At 26.3% G+C, this 20,087-nt stretch overlaps 1 protein-coding gene across 2 annotated transcripts; it reads left to right on the top strand.

The window, feature by feature from the left end:
- Nucleotides 1–2,906: 2,906 nt before the first annotated feature.
- LOC132929841 (neutral ceramidase) lies at nucleotides 2,907–19,813 on the top strand. Of its 2 annotated transcripts, XM_060995442.1 has the most exons (12): nucleotides 2,907–3,103; nucleotides 10,436–10,545; nucleotides 12,084–12,227; nucleotides 13,167–13,343; nucleotides 13,724–13,851; nucleotides 14,716–14,914; nucleotides 15,007–15,213; nucleotides 15,398–15,715; nucleotides 15,821–16,045; nucleotides 16,730–16,996; nucleotides 18,494–18,609; nucleotides 18,692–19,813. In XM_060995442.1, the coding sequence occupies exons 1-12, from the start codon at nucleotides 3,100–3,102 to the stop codon at nucleotides 18,876–18,878; spliced, it is 2,082 nt and encodes a 693-aa protein (XP_060851425.1). In that variant the 5' UTR covers nucleotides 2,907–3,099; the 3' UTR covers nucleotides 18,879–19,813. The 2 variants fall into 2 exon arrangements, with proteins under 2 accessions (XP_060851425.1, XP_060851426.1); XM_060995443.1 differs by lacking the exons at nucleotides 2,907–3,103; nucleotides 10,436–10,545 and having other exon boundaries at nucleotides 12,089–12,227; nucleotides 13,111–13,343.
- The last annotated feature ends 274 nt before the right edge of the window (nucleotides 19,814–20,087 follow it).

Below are 20,087 nucleotides of genomic sequence, written 5' to 3'. Positions count from 1 at the left end.
TCTTACAATATGCATTTACTTGCATTATAGTTCTAAAGTCATGTATATAATATGCCTCAGTAAAAAAAAATGTTAAGATAAATGAAATTATTAATTGAATAAAAAACAAGATAATATAATATTTAGAATTTTAATAAATTTATGGCAAAACAATCAAGTGCTTTGGCAGCAATATTTATACCTAGAATGGCTAGAATAAAATAAATATTTACCTAACAGTATTAAAAATTTAAGTGTATATTGCCAAATTATCACTTTTAAAATAACGTGGAACCATTAGGTACAACAAAAATATATAATATCACTAATTAAACACTGCATGGGCTGCATTTTGTCGTCAGTAAAAAAAAAATAAAAGCGAGATAAAAATATAATATATAAATAGCCCGAATTCAAATATAATTAATACTTAATAATGAACTAACAATACATGATAATTAATAACTAACAGTATAAAAACATTTTAAAATTAATTGTAAAAGGAAGTATTATTTATAAAATTAAAAATAATACAGAAGTAACCCAACTAGTATTTAGATGTAGGCCATGGTTGACAATTGCCCCTTCCCAACCAGATGTAACTGAGGGAACAGTAAATCGTTATGAGTATTTTGTTTTCAAATATGGTATAACATAATTTAAATTTGTTTTCAACAAGTTAATACGTTTTTTGAAATTTTCCTAGAATTGTTTTTTCCCTGTTAACCCCTGGGCTTAATAAAGTTATCATTACGACAGCTTGTGAGCATATACATAATACATATGCATATTCTTAAAATCTCAGACAATTATTATGTATTTTGTATTTCGTGATTTGTCGAGTTATAAAATAAATAAAAGCTCTTTAGTATGAGTATATAATTAAATATTTAAATAAAGGTTGTCCTATTAATGCAAAAATAAGATTGTATTTAAAGAATTTTAAAGTCCCGATTACATTTTTTGGTAATAACTAGATATTTTTTGCACCAAAATAGAAAAACGATGAAAAATTATATAAATATCCGTCTAAGTTTGTTTAACCTAGACAGGGTTGCCATAAGTTGATCGGTTTTGAATTTATAGCGTTCTGGGGTTTTGATAGTAATTTTTTTTCAGGGTTAAATTTCAATAATTATTTATTTTGTCTTATAAAAATTTTTAAATGATAAGATAAACAAGTTTATCACGTACTTGATTGATAGACGAAATCTGTCTTCTTCAGCTTCATGACAAGTTTTAAATTGGCGAATACATTCATTATTTTTCTGTTCAAATATTCCACAATTAAAGTTGTTATCACTTATCGCTAATCGATAATTTTAGTATGTTACTCATTCCAATTAGCGACATTGAATTTAACTTTACTTTATAGGAGCATGTTGTAGAGACGTAGAATTCCGACCATTGTTTAAATATGTGTGATATTTCATTTACAGCAATTGACCACGGGGAAAGATAAGATTTTTCCATAAAAATATACGAAAAATGTTTGTAAAATCAAATACAGCAATCCTACACTAACTCTAAAATAGGGGTTGCCCGGGTTAACAAATTTCAATATACATTTCCAATAGTAACAATTAAATATTAATATAATATAATATAATTTATAATAATACGTACATTTGAGTAATTTATATTAAACATTTTAAACTATTAGATTTTATATGCAGAGACTACATTTTGTCCATGCGCAATTTTTCTGACAATTTATTAGTCTTGCAATATTGTATTAGCGATATTTGGTCGGTGATTCGGTATTAAGTACATAAATATTAATTGTTTTAAACGATTTATATGATTAAACCACCGGGATTAATAATTTTATCCGAGTTTTGGAGATCTTAGGTACAAGCAATTTGGGTTTTACTAGCATACTGTAAATTATACAAATAATCATTTAGGGAAGATTCCTATGCATTGAATGTTGGTACTTAAAAAAAAGGACAATTCGAGAATCATCCAACGAATACGTCGATGGATGAACCGTGATTCATAGATTCTTATATTAAATAGAAAAAAATCATTTTACCAACCGGAATGTATTTGATCAACAATACAAAATTATATGATTTTTATTATTTCTATGCAAATAAATATACTCATATATTAAATTTAATATATTGTTTATTTTCAATGTATAACTATAGTTTATAATGCAATACAAAACTATGCAATTTAATAATAACACAATGTATAGTTTGTTCATATAGTGCTGACACAATTTAAAATCAAAAGGAAACAATAGCGGGCTCATAGGTATAAGTACTCAATACTCAATGGATTCGCTCACCATAGTAGTAATTTTACCAATCGTTAAATTTATTATTCTGTACTGGACGAAAAATGTGAGTTCATAATTTGTCAGGTATAATCTGGAACTACATTTACTTGTGATATATTATATATATATATATGTAATATTTATTATGCATATAAGTAATTAGATAATATTTTTTTTTGGGGGGGGGTGGGAGGGGGAGCACTAGATCTGTAAATATTCGTGTAAAAATGTATATTATAATATTTTGTATGAAACTATAATGAATAGTTTATAAATAGTAAAAAAAAGTATTAGTTTAGGTAGGTATAAATTTAAAATAATGAAAATCACAAGGTCAGATCAACGATATCCATAAAATACAGTCTAAAGTACTGAAGTAAAATATGTCACAGTTAAATATGTGTGATTTATAAGCCATTCAACTGTATTTAAAAAAACACTTCTATACGACTACATAATACTAATAAACTACGTATACTACGAACGATATCAAAGGATCAAACGAATCCATCATGTCATCGGTGATATGGGCGCAAACCGTTTAATTCATGATTGGTGTACGTGTGTTCTGTTGTGTTTGTAAGTGGGGTGTCGACCTCGCACACTCGACTACCGATCGATCATCGGATCACCGGCCGACACTGCTATGGTAGATCAAAACTAGCTGTCGACGTTAAAACACGTTACTGCTGCTGTGTGTTTAAAATACGACTATTTCGACAATAGAAAAAAAAAAAATAGTAATACTCGTCTTGTATAATAAATAAAAAATATATATTGAAATCATGAATATTTAACTGGACTACCTACCGCAGAAAATAATTATCGGAGATATGGGTAAGTCGATTAAAGCACTTTTTCTTCTTTTATATTTTATTATTAGTTACCTAATTTTAGAGTAAGCTAGAACAATAGGACACGGACCTATACCTACATTTCTATGGTTGTTAGTTCCATACAATCAACTTTTAGCCGCCAATAGCACTTGGCTCTCAACGTCCGGCATAACATATATTATACCACAAATTCCGATCTGTTATAACGGTCATATGCCCTTGGTTAAACAAAAACAAAAACGTTAAACTACATTTATTGTATTAGATAATTCGAAAATCAAATCTATGAATATTATTTAGGTTTAATAAATACGACGTTTAAGCCACACTGTAGAAAGTTTCCGCGTTTGGAATGTTTAAAAATAAAACCTGATGTTTGACTAAATTCTATCATAATTAATTTATCAAAGTTATTTAAGACTTTATAACTTCACCAGGTGATCCATTTGTCATATTTCGTATTACTCGGCTTTAAGTTTGAAATTTATAAACAATAAACAACTCAGAAAAATGAATGTTGCTTAATAAATGGGTTACCAGCTGGTATATAATTAATTATATACAATAACTTTGTAAAGTAAGTTAAATTTGACTCAATATTAATTATAACGTTTTTTTCTTTCAATGGGAATTAAACGTAATGGTAACTTAAGTTAATTGGTCAAACTTTTTCAAACCACGAAGATTTAAAATTCAGAAAAGACTGAATATGATATTCTTAGTTTTTAAGCACAAAACATAATTAATGCATACGTTTTGAAACACTATTTTATTAAATGCTTATCAAAGAAAACTGTTTACAATATATTAGTAGATCTTCTACTGAATATAAGTATTTACTAATTTATATACTATTTATATACTTAACTTTTAGTTTTTAAAAGTATTTATTAATTTTTATATTAGTGTTTTTAATATTATAAAATTTCTTAGAAATAAAAAAATGAAAAAAATCCTTCTCCATCGGTAAAATCGACAAACGACCTTCATTTTGGAAATTAGTAATTACCGAAGACCGTTTTTTTATCTGTCTTAGATGTATCTATAAATATCGTCATATTAAAATTTGAAAAAAGATACCTTTACGAGTCAAATGTTATACCTATATATAGTACTGTATAGTATATATATATTGTATAATAAATTATAGTGTATGTGTGTCGGAATGTTATACACAAAACTACATTTAGCCGATGATTCCTACGAAGAAAACATTTCTTATATTATACAACCGGTTTTGTGAAGAGGTTAAGGCCGTAAATTGCGATACTATAAGTTAGTGAAAAGTAGACAAATATTCGACATGGACAGTAAATTACTGTCAGTAATACACGCAATTAAGTAAAAAAAACAATCAGTTCAAACTAAGGTGAAATATTTAATAAGTAGTGACAATTGTAACCGAAAATTCGATCGACATAATTTAATAACATTTCAGAAGTCTATGAAATCGTCTTCTACCCAATTCATCGTGCAAAATGGTCATGTTTCGTAAGCACATTTACATTCAATATAAAATAACCATGAATATACGTATGTTTATTTTTATAAATACATACATAGGAGGTACTCATTTAATACGTACGTGTAACGTCATACGGATACTTTAAATCACAAGGACAAGGACATTGGAATTTATTTTTCTCAAATTAAATTATCTCTGTAGAGTCATATCATGTGTATTCCTAAATACAGTTTTAAATCGCTTATATTTTACAAGTTGATATAATTTTAATTTAGAAATATCAAATTCTATATATTTAAAAAAAAATATTTTAAGTGGTTTGATAATATAATAGCTATATTATTATTATATTCATTGCCTTGGTATTAATGACCATAATGACATTTAAAATATAATATAAATAATATATAACTCGTCTTATGTATTAGAATTAATATGACTTAAATTATTACATTAATTAGTGATTATTCTGTATTTCTGTACCTATATAGTCGACATTTATTTGTTAAAAATTAGTCATTACATATTTAGGTACATTTATTTTAGCATTTGATTTCTAACCAGTATGATAAAAGATAGAATATATTTAAATATGGTAAATTATAATTTATTAGGGTTTAGATTTTTTAGAACTTAAAGTTGAATTCTACAAATTATAACATGTTTGTAACGATTCTTTCAACGCCAATTTGTTAACGTTAATTTGTTAATCACGTAAAATAATTGTACTTAAATGTGTTTCATTATATACAAAAACTTTTTAATGACATAGTATTCAAAAATGATTTAATGCTTTCATCTTATTTCACGTTGATTATGTGTCTATAAGCTTTGTACTTTTAAAAGTTAATATATAATTATTTTGATTTCAATTTCTCAGAGTGATTACAATTTGTTAACTGTTTTATATTTTAATTCAATCAATATGTATAATTAATTTAAGTTTTGATTGGATGTTGGCAAAGGCCAATATTTATAACATATTAATGACAATATTAATAACATACCCATCATTTTATTTAGCTAAATTAAGTATAAATCAATACAAAATGTATAAACCGTAATGGTAATTAATTTACCATTATTTATTTTTATATTCAACTTAACATAGAAAAATATTGATCTAAAGTTTTCTAAAATAATTGTAAGTACATTATTCGTTTGATTTAAATTTTTTATTACACTTTTAGAATTATTTTCATTGTAAATAAAAAATATTTCAGTGTTTACTCATAAGCATTATTATCTGATAAAAAAATAGCGAATTTATTATTCAGAGATCGGAAATTACAATATTATAACATGAATAGACTAAAGAAATTTTTGTTAGATAGAAAAAGGTTCGAGAACTATGGATGGACGATGTTGGTCGAAGTTTAAAAGATTAAAGAGAACGGATATAGATACTATTAAGTAGGGTGAAAAGTGCAAACACCGTACAAAATAATAATATACTTGGCAGCTAGTGTCATTTCGGAGCAGTAAAACAATATTTGGTTTAATACTCCAGAGTGAGTCGATTACATCATAGCATTGTCCATTACTAAGTAACTAGTTAATGCTATTGACAATATTTTAACAATTGAACTATAAATGCTTAAATGCTTTGAGAGACCTTAGTAACACAAAATGTATAAAACTAAGCTTAGACCTTGAATAAATTATTTTAATAACGCTATAAACCATGACATTATTGATATTACTGTAAATTATATTTTTAATGCATATATTTTTAAATAATTCCATACGTAATAGTTGCAGTAAATGTAAAAACAATTAATAATAAATAAAAAAAATTGTCTAACAATCATTTTTAAATTTCAAAAAATATATTAGGTACTCATCGTGTTTTAATTGACAATCCGAATTACATTTTTCAAAAATATTTTAATGTAAAACAAATTGGTAACATTTGCTAAAATTATTTTGTAAAAAATATTAAACATTATCATGAATATAATTGCAGTCACTGGATGTCTATAATATTTACTAAAATGTTTAATATTGAATACGTCTTATGAGCAGTTGCATACTATAATATTACTGGATATATAAAATATAATAATATATTATACTAATTTATTTTAATTCTAGTTTATTTTTTTAAGTTTTAAAAATAGGTATACTTTTTCTTGGTTTTTAAACATATATTTAAAATTCTTAAGATTTTATTTACTACTTAAGGAGTATCTTTTATAGATACAAACTTCTATTTTTCAAATTAAAACTATTTCATTTTTGCTATAAATTATTTAGTAGGTATTTTTTTTTGAATATTTTTATTTAACTTATTAAAAACGAATTAATTAGTTTCTAAGTTATTAATTGTTTTTATAAAAAATATGAAATAGATTTATAATATTAGATCTACTATTTATTATACTTGAACCATTTCTATAAATTGTTAATGTTTTTTAATTAATATTAATCGTTAAAATTTTCAAATCCGTTGTTCTTAGTATACAAATAACTCAAAACCTTTAGTGAATTAAATTTTGATTCTGATATTTCTAAATGTTTAAAAAAATATATCTACTAAATACTGTACAATAAAAAAAATGATTTCTCGTTTGAAAAACATATATTTGCAGATGTTTCTTCTAAATTAGTACAAACAATCTTAAGAATTTAAAAATTTAATCCACAATAGCATATTTAAAAATTCAAAAATCTAACTTCGAATAATAAAATTGCATTAATGAAGAAAAATAGGGAGTGACAAATGTGATGTGTGCTGAATCATACAATTTATTATTAACATATTATAATATATTATGTATAAATGATAAGTCACACTAGTGATGTAGTGATGTTAAATTTCGGGAATTTAATTTTAGGGAAATTTCTAAGGGAATATTTTGGAAATTTATTTTATTTATTTATTTAAATATGAAACTCAATTATAAACATGTTTTATATGGAACTTACAAAAATAATCTTAATTTTAAATATGTCACATGGAATAGCGTGTTCTGTATAGTATATTAAAATTTAGTCATCTATATATTTTTAAAAATGTAAAATTTTCCTACAGTTAATCACTTTGAATTTATTAGGAAAATTAAAAATTAGTATAAGTATGGTGATTAAAGACAAACACGTTTAATAAATGAAATAAAAAATAAACTTTTATATATATATAATTTAAGATCGTAATGTTTATAAAAACATAGTTATAATATGGTATTAAAATAATAATAATTCATATTGTAGTCGATCGATAGTTTTCTACGATTCGATGTACCTAAAGTCGATATAATCACCATAGCTTGCAAGATTATAAACAATAATTTTTCAATCATAATTATATTTGGTAGGTATCGCAGCAGTCGATAATTTTTCACTTTACAGTTTTTTCAACATAATTCATCGATCATTCTTTTAATCATTTTCTGTCAACTATTAGACAAGTTTATTAATTTTCTATACTTTAAAACATTTGATGTAGCCAAAATAATGTCCATATAGTTAAATAGGAAATTATCATAATATTATAATATGCCATCGATATTATGTACACGTGTGCCAATTTATTATGCAATCAAATACGATAATAATTAATGTTTTATTTTTTTGTGTGTGTTATAAGAATGCTAAAAATATTATTATTATCTAGAAAATTTAATTTTAACAAATTTTTCGTCAGGAAAACGTAATTATCGTAAAACAATACTACAATAGCTGTTATTTCAGTACTATTATCCATAAATCGAACAAAATACATAGATACTTAAACTATAGTACCTACTTATATATTTAATTGGAAAATTTGAGATAGGTATATTATATACAATTCTAAAATTTCATATTGAATTTTTTAACTTTCTGCGATTGGTTTACACTAACTTACTTTAAACTTTTAATTTTTAAACAAAAATCTATATTATTAATTATACTATCTAAAACAGAATATTTTTCTAAATATTTATTTGATGTATTATGTATAAATATAAAATATTTAACTAATAATTTAACAATGAGTATAATAGGTCTAATATAAAAAATATTTAATCTAAATGATATATACAGGGTGTCTTGTGAGGATTTATCCATTGCGATATCTCCTGAAATAATATAGATACCATAATTCTGGTTTTTTAATAAGATTCACAAGGACAAAAACTAGAAATATTTCATGTTTTAATTTATTTTAATGTTTTGGTAAAAAAGTTAAGAAATATTTTTTTATCTAATTATTTTAAAAATAAATTGAAGATAGCCACTTTTTAGAGTTGATTTTTCTGAAAATATTGACGTTTCAACGTTTTAATTTTGTTGATCTGATTTTTTTTAGTTTCGAGAAAAACACTGAAAGCATTCGCCGGCCTTACGGAGCTTGCGGGCTACACGTTTAATGATTACCACTACCGTATTAAATATTTAGCAATTTTTTTTGAAACTAAAAAAAATATTAAAAATAAGGGATCAATAAAATTAAAATGTTGAAACATCAATATTTTCAGAAAAATATGAACACTAAAAAATGGCTATCTTCAATTTATTTTTAAAATAATTAAATAAAAAAAATATGTTTTCTAATTTTTTGACCGAAACAATAAAATAAATTAAAATATGGAATATTTGTATTTCTTGTCCATATCAATTTTAAAAAAAAAACCAGAATTATGATATCTCTATTATTTCAGGAGATGTCGCAATGGGTAAATCCTCATGCACGGGACACCCTGTATTAGAGTTTTCACTTTAAAACTATCACCTATCACTAAATATAATATACGATCTTTTGTGTAATTTTTTAGGTGTTTATTGTGTATAATATATATATATATAAATGTAATATATTGCGTGTATGGTGTATAATAATGTACCTATATTTCCTGTTGAACTGTCATTATAAAACATTAATTTAACGAAAAGATTGAAATCTCATTCCTTTCATACATTGTAATATTACAATCACTGATATGCAATGATACACATACACATTACACACCCAAGCAAACTAATTTATATATATACATATATATTTATCCCGCTTAAAATGACCTAGAAATTGTTCCCCACCAAAAAATTTAATTCATATAATATAATTATTTAATTTTAATAAAGATAATACACCTAATAATACAATTATAAATATTATTATTAATGTATAGGGTATAGAATATAAATAATTAATACTCATAAACATTTAAAGTCTGATGTATTATGTTTATTAAAATATCAATACGTAAAAAATTTGCAATCAAACAAGATTTATCTAAAATTCGAATAAGTGTGCCTAATTAATTTTAATTTATATTTTGCTGTATAAAAATATGATATGCTGTCAAACTTAATTACCAGCTATAACACAGAATAACTAATTTTGTACTTCTAATATACAACAGTACTGTATACTTGTAGATTAAAAAAAAAATCTCAGAACATAATTTATTTTCAATTACTTCAAAGTTCAAACATGAGACAATAAAACTTTAAGTAAATTAACTCAAATCTATATCATATATTATGTAACGTATAGAGGTTAAACTTCAAGTATTCAAAACAAACCAAACAATTAATGAATATTTAACAGTTTTAATGAATATTATTTTACGAAGCGTTTTATAAGCTCTTTTATGTTTATTACTTTTCTCTCAAACCCAAACTTTGTGTTATGCAATAAAAATATTATTTCCAAAATAATAACCACATTTATTTTTAATATAATTTAATATACACGTTTATCAGTTATTTATTATTTATACTAATTGTAAATAAATAAATAAATAGTTTGCCTATACAATTTTAATATTAGCTATCTATCTACACTATTAATTCTTTGACCTTTACTTGAAAGTCTAAATTTATAATATCTATACGTTTAATGAATATTTAACACTAATTGATTTTGTTTTTTTTCAGAACTTAGATTTATATTCGTGTTTTCGTTATGGATCACAACAGCCCGTTCATTGTACAAAATTGGTATCGGAATTGCAGATGTAACTGGACCTGCAGCAGGTGTTACTTTTGTGAGTATTATTTTGATTTTTAATGTTTATAAAAATTGTATAATAGTCACTATATGTACCATAAGAAACTGTATTGCTAAAATAACAAATTACATTTACTTTATAACAATCTGTACACCGACAATTGAAGCAATTATAAAAATGACCCTTTTCGCCGGAAACTCAAGTAGTGATTATTGTTACAATAAGTCATTTTAAAAACAAATTGAAAACAATTGCAACTATTATAGTAGTCAGTTAAACGCAAAAAAACAAAATGTTATAATAATTATAGGATACAATTGTTCAAAAATTAAAAGGAATTTAAAATTGTTAAAATTGTATAATTTGTTTATCGGAGTAAATACTGAGTAGTACTTTATACACAAATACACAATTCAAAAATTGTGTATTTTATAAATAAGGGTAAATCATTACCAATTAAGTGAGTAATTTTTCGAGTAAAGAGTAAATAGACAATTTAAGGGGATTATTTATTGGAGACGGAAATGAAAAGGAAAACAACGTAAAATTAATTGTTTTAAAGGCAGCACAGAAATAAAAATAAATTATATTTACTTATAGTAAACAGAAGGTTGTAATTGCACTAAAAAATATGACTAGCAAAGGTGTATTTTATACATGTTATCAAATATCAAAGCAATTAAAAACCCATATATTATAAATTATAATCGAATAACAAATTGAAAACTCATCGTGATTAAATTTGGTTTATTTGTTTTTCTAATTCTTATAGTTGGTTTATAAATACCATAGATATTACGCACTACATAGAGATTTCATATTCTTCAATAATTTTCGACGTTAAAAAATATGTTTGTGTACATACATTATATAATGAGTGATTCACCAATCATTTTCACTCTTCTTTTTCAAGAATAATGTAGTTATTCAAAATCTTATTTCTGAAATTTTTAATTTTAGTTGTTATTACAAAAGTTATTCTGAGCCATAAAAATATATAGTTAATTTATTAGTAGGTATAAAATCTGCGTAACTGCGTAAAATAAATTAACGATTTTTAATATATTGATTAATAGAGACAATAGAGTATACAAAATGCATTGATTGTTTATTAAAAGTTAAAACTAACAAGAACAAAATACATTTCATGCATATATATATATTATATTTTTTTTACTGTAAAGCGAGTTTACGTAGGTTGATAACAAAATAATATTTTATGCCAAAACGACTACGACGAAGTGGCATCGGTGATTTGTTCGTCTTCGAATCTCTTAAAAAATAATTCGTAATTATTGGATTGTAATATAATCATCACTATGCAATATAATATCTTGTGTTTAATATACTTATAATTATAATATATATATCCTAATTTATTTAAATTGTTGATTGTATAATATTATCTTGAAATTGTTTACTTTAGAACAGGTTTTATACGATTTTCGATAGCACATTATGATAATATTATTAATATTATATAATGTATTATGTATACGTTAATTATACGCTAATATCAATGTTGATATGTAATATTATATTTATTATTTAATTATTTTGATGTTTATGTATAGTTGGGGTACGGAAAAGTGGAACAAACTGGAGAGGGAATTCATTTGCGACAATTTTCTAGGGCATTTTTAATTGAAGATTCAACATCTAGGACAGCGTTTGTCAGCATCGACTCTGCGATGATGGGAGACCATATAAAGAAAGATGTGAGTTAAAAATGTAATATTAATTATTGCCATACACTATTATACATTATAATACAGTAGATTTGCAATTTGTACATTATAGTAAATTCGAAAAACAAATTAAATGTCCTATAATTTTGTTCAATATTATAATGTTTTATTCGATATTATATATTAAAACTTAAAAGAGTTTATTTACATTTTTATCACTTGAATTTTTTGTTTATTTTTTATTTGTAAAATTACGCCATTTATATTTTAAAATACAACCTACATACATAATCAAAATATCAAATGTTCATAATTGTTTTAATTTCAAACAGTGTACGAAACTCGCTTTAACTAAAATAGTATTCGATGTATTGTATTTCGTTCAATAATGATGGTTTACATCCAAACCGCACTTTCCTGATTTAACACTTTGTGCTATCAATTTCCTATATACTTTATAGCCTTATTAATCTGAATTACATAGATAATTTGGTTTCGAATTAAAAATTCTTGTTTTTTATTTTATTTTATTTTATTTTTTTTTGATAATTTTTGTCATTTTTGCAAACTTCGCCGAAAACAAAAGTATCTATTATAGAATCAATTTCCTACTAGAAGCCATGTAGGTACTCTAAATTGAAATTGAAACATTTTTACTGCGTTAAAACTTATGAAAAATAAAATATTTATATATATTTATTAAAACTCACACAATATTGTAAAACCAAGAAATTTATCGCTTCACTTAGTATCAAAAAGTATTTAAAATAAAAATATATTTTATATTTGCAGTACATCTCATTATTCTATTTATTACTATTTCTTGTCATGTTTATTAAAACAACTCGATTACTTTAATAACTGTTTTCCTTTTCTATTCGAGAATCTACTAAATATGATACTGTCGTAATAGTTTGATTGATGATGAAATATATTGCAATGTAATCAAACGACGAATGCGATTTGAAGGTACTGAAAAAATTGAACGAGAAGCTACCAGGATTGTACGACACGAATAACCTTATGCTTTCGTCTACGCACACACACTCTACACCGGGAGGTTATATGTTACATATGCTGTTTGACCTGAGCACAATGGGTTATGTTCAACAAACCTTAAACTGTTTAGTAAAAGGTATTACATTGGTAAGTTTGACATAAAAACAAGTAATATTTCGATTATCATAAGCGTATTTGTAAAGCACTCATATTTGTTTTTTAAGTAGCTTACATTTCAAGAAAAAACAAAACATACTTTGCTTGATTTTTATCGTTCCCTTTGATATACACCTTGAATAAAAAAAAAATAATTTGAATTTTTCGTTATAATATCTGTATTCGATTTGCGCGTACTAAAAATTAATGATTTTTGTCACGATTCGGCTTTGATGTGAGTATTGTTACTAGAAAAATTGAATACATCAATATAAATTATAAATCTATGGAAAGACGGCATTTATAATTTTTAAAGCGGTATTTTCATAAAAAAGATTTTGTATACTTACACTGATGATTTTTATAAATAGAGTATTCTACGAGCCCACGACAAATTAGATTACGGACGTATATTTATTAATAAAGGTGAACTAAATGGGATATCGATGAGTAGAAGTCCTCAGTCATATTTATTAAATCCGGAAGCCGAACGCGCGCAGTAAGTAGTATTTTATTTCATACTATACGTCATGCAATGGCATCATATTATACTCGTAGGTACCAATACGCAGATACGTAGCATAGTAATATTGCTGTTAAATTTGATCAGTATATTTATGGTATGCTGTTATTATTTACTAAGCATTTTAGTAGAAAATAATATTTGAAGGTAATATGCGTTTACTGTTGGACATCATATTCATATAAGCGCCTAATTTACCAACTACTACGGAAGGTGGATAGGAGCATTTTCATTGTATACGCGTTTTTTTTATAAAAATTCTATAAAATAATAATTTTCAGAATGAAGTTCTTCAGTCTAACAATAGTACCTACATCAGTGATAATTATGTTTCTCTATTATAGTTATATATAGTAACTGTTCTGGTATGATGACTCGGCTTATTTGCTTAATGTGCACTGGGAATTAAATTTAAAAATTTTAACACAGTAATTATTAATTAATATACGTAATAGAACAATTTGCACATAACCATAAACGTGGTTTAGAATTTTTTATATAAATATTGGTTTATGCTAAATGGTGTTAGTTAAAAAATATGCACATGGCTATTAGTATATTATAATATATGGTCTTTAATTTACTATATTTACATGATAAATTGTAATAGTGTTATTGTAGGTACCTGTTTAATTCGGTGAAACTATTCAACTTTTATGTCATTATTAAATGTCGATAGATATGTATAATATATAATACGAATAATCATACTAACCGCAGTAACACACTAACCGGATCCGTCTCTGTATAATAATAATATGTACTATTTAGGTATACCTAGTGTAATGATATTAACGATAATAACTGGCCCGTTTCGTTTTTGAACCGAACGTGATGTAGATACGAACATAACGTCGACAAGACCATGGTACAGCTGAGGTTTGAGAGCGAGTCGGGCATGCCGCTGGGCGTGATCAACTGGTACGCGGTGCATGCGACCAGCATGAACAACACCAACAGGCTCGTTTCGTCGGACAACGTCGGCTACGCGTCGGTGTTGTTCGAGCAAAAGATGAACCCCGAAAGTTTCATCGGCAAAGTGAGTGTCGAGATGCCGACTCGCAGGTTCTGGGCGCATAGAGCCGATTATTAATTTATTTTTATTTTTAAATGACACGCGTCGTTTTACAGGGACGTTTTGTCGCGGCGTTCGCTTCGTCCAATCTGGGAGACGTGACTCCCAACATCAAAGGTCCTCGGTGCCAGAAATCGGGAAAACCTTGCGATATTCCCGGGCCTTCGTGTGACGCAAACGAACTGTGCGTGGCATCCGGACCGGGCGACGACATGAAAGAGAGCACTAGAATAATCGCCCAACAACTGTTCGACAGAGCATATGTGAGTTTATCTATTTATTTTTTTTCTATAGGTATGGGTATTGATGTAATTTACTTGAATACCTATTATTAAAAACTAATTACGAACTCGTTTTATTCGTAATAATTAAATATGCATATAATTTATTCGCAGAATAGTCCTCAACTCTAATCGTGTATATGACTTTATATTACATCTGTTTCAGGAACTGATGGTCGGAGAACCTATCACCGAGATCAAAGGACCAATTAATGCAATACACCAGTTCGTGGACATGACCACGGAAGAAGTAGATTATACGACGCCCAGAGGGCAGACGATCAAAGGAAAGGGGTGTAAGCCCGCGATGGGTCATACGTTTTCATCGGGTACCATCGACGGACCGGGCTTGTTCTCGTTCGAAGCCGGCTCCAAATCTTCGAACAATCCCCTCTGGGATATAGTGACGAATTTCGTGCCCAAGCCCAGTCTAGAACAAGTTAAATGCCACGAGGAAAAATCAATTTTAATATCGACCGGAGAAGTTAGTAAAACCGAATACGACGGCGATGTTATAAATATAATATATATAATATTATAACAGCCATTGGACTGTTATACTAGTTTTGCGGATGTATTTTTGTTTTAGTTTAATTATCCGCTGGCTTGGTCGCCGAAAATAGTTTCCACTCAATTAGCAGTTATCGGACAGTTGGTCATAGCTTGTGTCCCGGGCGAGTTTACAACTATGTCGGGGAGACGCGTGAGAAAAGCTATCCGCGATGTCCTTTGCAAAAACTCTTGGTGTACTGTAGTAATCGCGGGACTTTGCAATACATATAGTGATTACATAACCACACCCGAAGAATACAAGGTACGCACTGTAGATTATATTATATATATATTTTTTTATATATACTCATGACACGGAAATCTATAGTATTAAACTTAACTTAATTAAAAGTTTAATTAATTTTAGATTATCGTTTAAACGAATTTAAACATTATAGTTTATTACTTATGCGCTTAAGAGAGACTTTTTGTGACTTATATAAATCGTTTAAAGATATAAATCTCTGATTTTTGTATAGTAAAACTAGAATGGTGCTATTTTAAAATCGCCTAAGCAAACACTAAAAACACACAAATGAACTAATGTACTAATACAATGAGCGTGCTGTGTTAATAAAGTTGCTTTGTACGCGTATATAACAATGTTTAATAGGTACCTATATTATATTAAATTCCTTTAAAATAGGATTATTTTATACTTCCTAGTCAATTTAGAAATGTATAATATGTACATAAAATACGTGTTTGATAACAAACCACTGTAGTGTGTGTAGTTAACAGATGAACTATTAGTATATTACAATTAAATTGTAAAACCTAATGTACTAAAAATTAAAAAAAAAAATATGCATTAAAAATTTTAATTCACAAAACTAGGAATCGTATTTAGTGCTTACTTAGTATTTAATATTATGATTAACTAGAAAATAAAAACATACAAGCTCGTTCACTATGATTATTAATTTAACATATTATTATTAAACAGCTACAGCGTTATGAAGGTGCGTCAACGTTGTTCGGGCCTTACACGTTGCCCATTTACCTGAAACAATACTCAAAACTGGCAAAGGCGTTGTTGAGTGGTAACAAAAAATTGGGCCCCGGGCCTGAACCGGTCGATCTGAGACCGGATGTATGGTCGCTACTTCCGTCTCCTATGTACGACACTCCGACGTCTCGACACAGCTTTGGAGACTGCATCGAACAACCACCGTACTCGGCCAGGTGGGGTCAAACGGTTAAAGCGAAATTTGTGAGTCACGAATTATACGGATATTGGTTAAGTGTTTGCTACAATACGGTGTCGCATAGACGCAAAAATAGGCTTACATCTTTGTCAAGACTCTGATGCATCGATAGTTGTTAAGTTGACCTACATACATATATTATGTTGTTCGTTCTAATATACCTAATATCTCTGTTCTCGAATGATGCAAAAATATCAAAGGAAGTAAAAAAAAAGTTAGAGAATATAAAACTATTGCGAAAAAATTTACTTGAATTATAACTGTAAATGACGTATACGTATAAAATAATTTTATTAATGTCTCATTTAATTCAATTCCTCATCATAAGTAGCTATTACTCGAATAATTAATTAATACAAAGATACTATTAATAATCTTGGTATTCATTTTGACTCCAAATTATTATTTTTTTGACCACATAGAATTTATAAAGAATAAATAGCATTTTAAAATCGTAATAAAACGGTTTATTAAAATGTACTTGCGGACTTTCAGAACAAGATAAATTTAAAATTTAAAATTGTTCATACGTTCATCTCTTATATAGAATTCAAATTGTTAAAAACAATTAGATAGATTATTTAAAATAAAAAATAACTTTCTTAAGTTTCTTTCATCAAAATTTATAGCATAAAAAGAGTTTCACATATTTTAGATTATATGGGTGTTAAAGGATTTTTTAATCAAGCTAAACTTAAATAAATATATAACAAAAATGTATTCAAATTCTTATTTAAATAATAAAAATTTAAAAATTTAGTTGACTTCCCTGTTACTTGAACTTATAAACTTTAAAACAAATATATAATAAAATTACGTCAACATTTTTCATTATATTTTATTAATGTAACAAAACATCACTTAAAACCATTCGAAATGAAATGAATGGTTCTAGGATAATAGAAAATACTGAAACAGATTTTGATTTTTTTCAATATATCATTTGCCGAGTTCTCGGTGTAATTTTGTTTTTATCTGTTTTGGTTTTCTTTTATTAGATTCATATATAACTCACTGTAGATTCAAATTAGAAAATACTTAATACTATTATTCTAAGATACTATAAATGTATGTAATTATTAATTATTGACTCAGTATACATCAAATTATAAATTAGACTTAATTTTCCGTCATAATGATCATTAATTATTATTCACGGTTAGACGTTTTAGGAACTACAATTTAAATATTACGCTATAAGGTTTTTAATACGTAGTATTAAATATTCAAAATAAATTTTAAACTGACCAACTTCTTATAAACGAAATAAATATTACACTTATAACAGATAAATGTTCTTAGCTATCGATGAATTGGATATTATTGGATCGGTTTTCATTGAATATAACAAGTAGCAATATGACTATATTGAATAATATAATATTATCTATACTTAACCTGAACCCAATGAGGAATTAAATATTTGGCTTGGATGAGGGATATATTTACAATTACAATTTCCTTAAGCACAATCGTCGTTTACATTTTTTTCTCGTCTCCAGGTTTCCGGCAATCCTAGAAACAACCCCATGTTGGAAATGACGTTTTTAACAGTTGAACGGCTCACGGATGATTTCAAATGGGACGTCGTCGCTACGGACGCCAATTGGGAAACCGAGTAAGACCATCATGAGCGCGTTTGTTTCAAAGTTTTGCATCTATTTAACGATAATATGTGCGTTTTTTTGTTTTTGCCATAGATTCACATGGAAAACAGTTTCGTGGTTTTGGGCTAGCAGCGTTGCAGAAATCAAATGGACTATACCTGAAAACACTACACCAGGGCTTTACCGCATTAGGCACTTTGGGTATTTCAAAAATTTTGGAGGGGGCAAACTCGGAAGATATTTTGGCACTTCGGAAACGTTCAAGGTTATGGAAAAATAGTGCAAACGTCAGTTTTATTTCAAAACAGATACATCATAATTTTTTTCCAATTTATATCTTAAAGTGTGTTTGGTATCAGTTCCTGGCTATAAAATTGTTGAAATACGAAACCAACTTATTTCTCTCCAAAAGTCGATTTTGGTCTATATATTATTATTTGTTGATGTTACTATAATACGAGTATCGCATACATTATTAAATCATATTATACATATTAAGCATAATATTAATACAAATCCGATTATAATTGTAGTACCGTAAATACTTACCTAACTAATATTATAACCATGTCAACGAAAAAAAATATCCACTCAAAATACTTTTATATTGTTCATATTTGATATGATTAATAATATATGTGATATACCTATACCTATACTTATAAATCAGTATTTCTCGATAGTTTATACTTAATACTATTCGATAATATGAAAATTAAAAATAAAAAACAATAAAAATACTAAATATGCAAATGAATAATATTTTATATGATTATTTATAGTTACCTAACAATAATAGAATGATGTCACTAATTATCAATAAATTAAAAGAATTTCTTTTTCGAACAATTAGACAAGAAGATTTTCAATATTTCAATTATTGAATTTGGTTCAATGACAGTTTGGATTTAGAAAATATTATGATAAGAGAACACTACGGAATTATTAATGAACAGTTTCGTATCTATGGGACCAGAGTAATCTTACAGCAATCTAAAAAAAGCTATAAATACTCACCAAGCTTGTTATTATTGAATAAGTGATTAAAACTGGTATTATATTTTTGTCGGTCATACACAACTATAGGATAGATGTGTTATAATATTAAAATAATTACCCTAATAATTAAAAAAATCAGTTCAAAATGGCTGTTGTTGATTAATTGATATTATAATTTGTAATTTATTTTTTTTGTAAATACAATATTTTTTTATATTGTTTTGTTTAAGTATTAATACTACAACGTATAGATTGGTTTATAAAATAAGTTTGTAAATACATAATCGAGAATCCATGGCAGTAGGTAAATATACCATTTTGAAGTTTTTGAAATAAAGCAGAGTTCAATCTTGGTTTATGCGCAAGATTTAGTACACAGCATTACAGTAGAAAATAGTTATTGATCTTGAATTAAAGAAAAAAGTTTTTCCTAACGTTAATTATTTATATTGTCAAATAGTAATACATATTGATAAATCATATCAATAAT

The sequence above is a fragment of the Rhopalosiphum padi genome, chromosome 4, assembly GCF_020882245.1.
Source record: "Rhopalosiphum padi isolate XX-2018 chromosome 4, ASM2088224v1, whole genome shotgun sequence".
NCBI classification, from domain to species: domain Eukaryota; kingdom Metazoa; phylum Arthropoda; class Insecta; order Hemiptera; family Aphididae; genus Rhopalosiphum; species Rhopalosiphum padi.
Note: the sequence above shows the minus strand (reverse complement) of the source record. Positions and strands in the feature narration are given on the sequence as shown.

What these genes read in the sequence shown, in the direction of transcription:
- LOC132929841 (XM_060995442.1), top strand. An exon ending in GAGACCATATAAAGAAAGAT is followed by an intron (nt 12,228 to 13,166) that starts GTGAGTTAAAAA and finishes TGCGATTTGAAG; the next exon opens with GTACTGAAAAAATTGAACGA. An exon ending in CCGAAAGTTTCATCGGCAAA is followed by an intron (nt 14,915 to 15,006) that starts GTGAGTGTCGAG and finishes GTCGTTTTACAG; the next exon opens with GGACGTTTTGTCGCGGCGTT.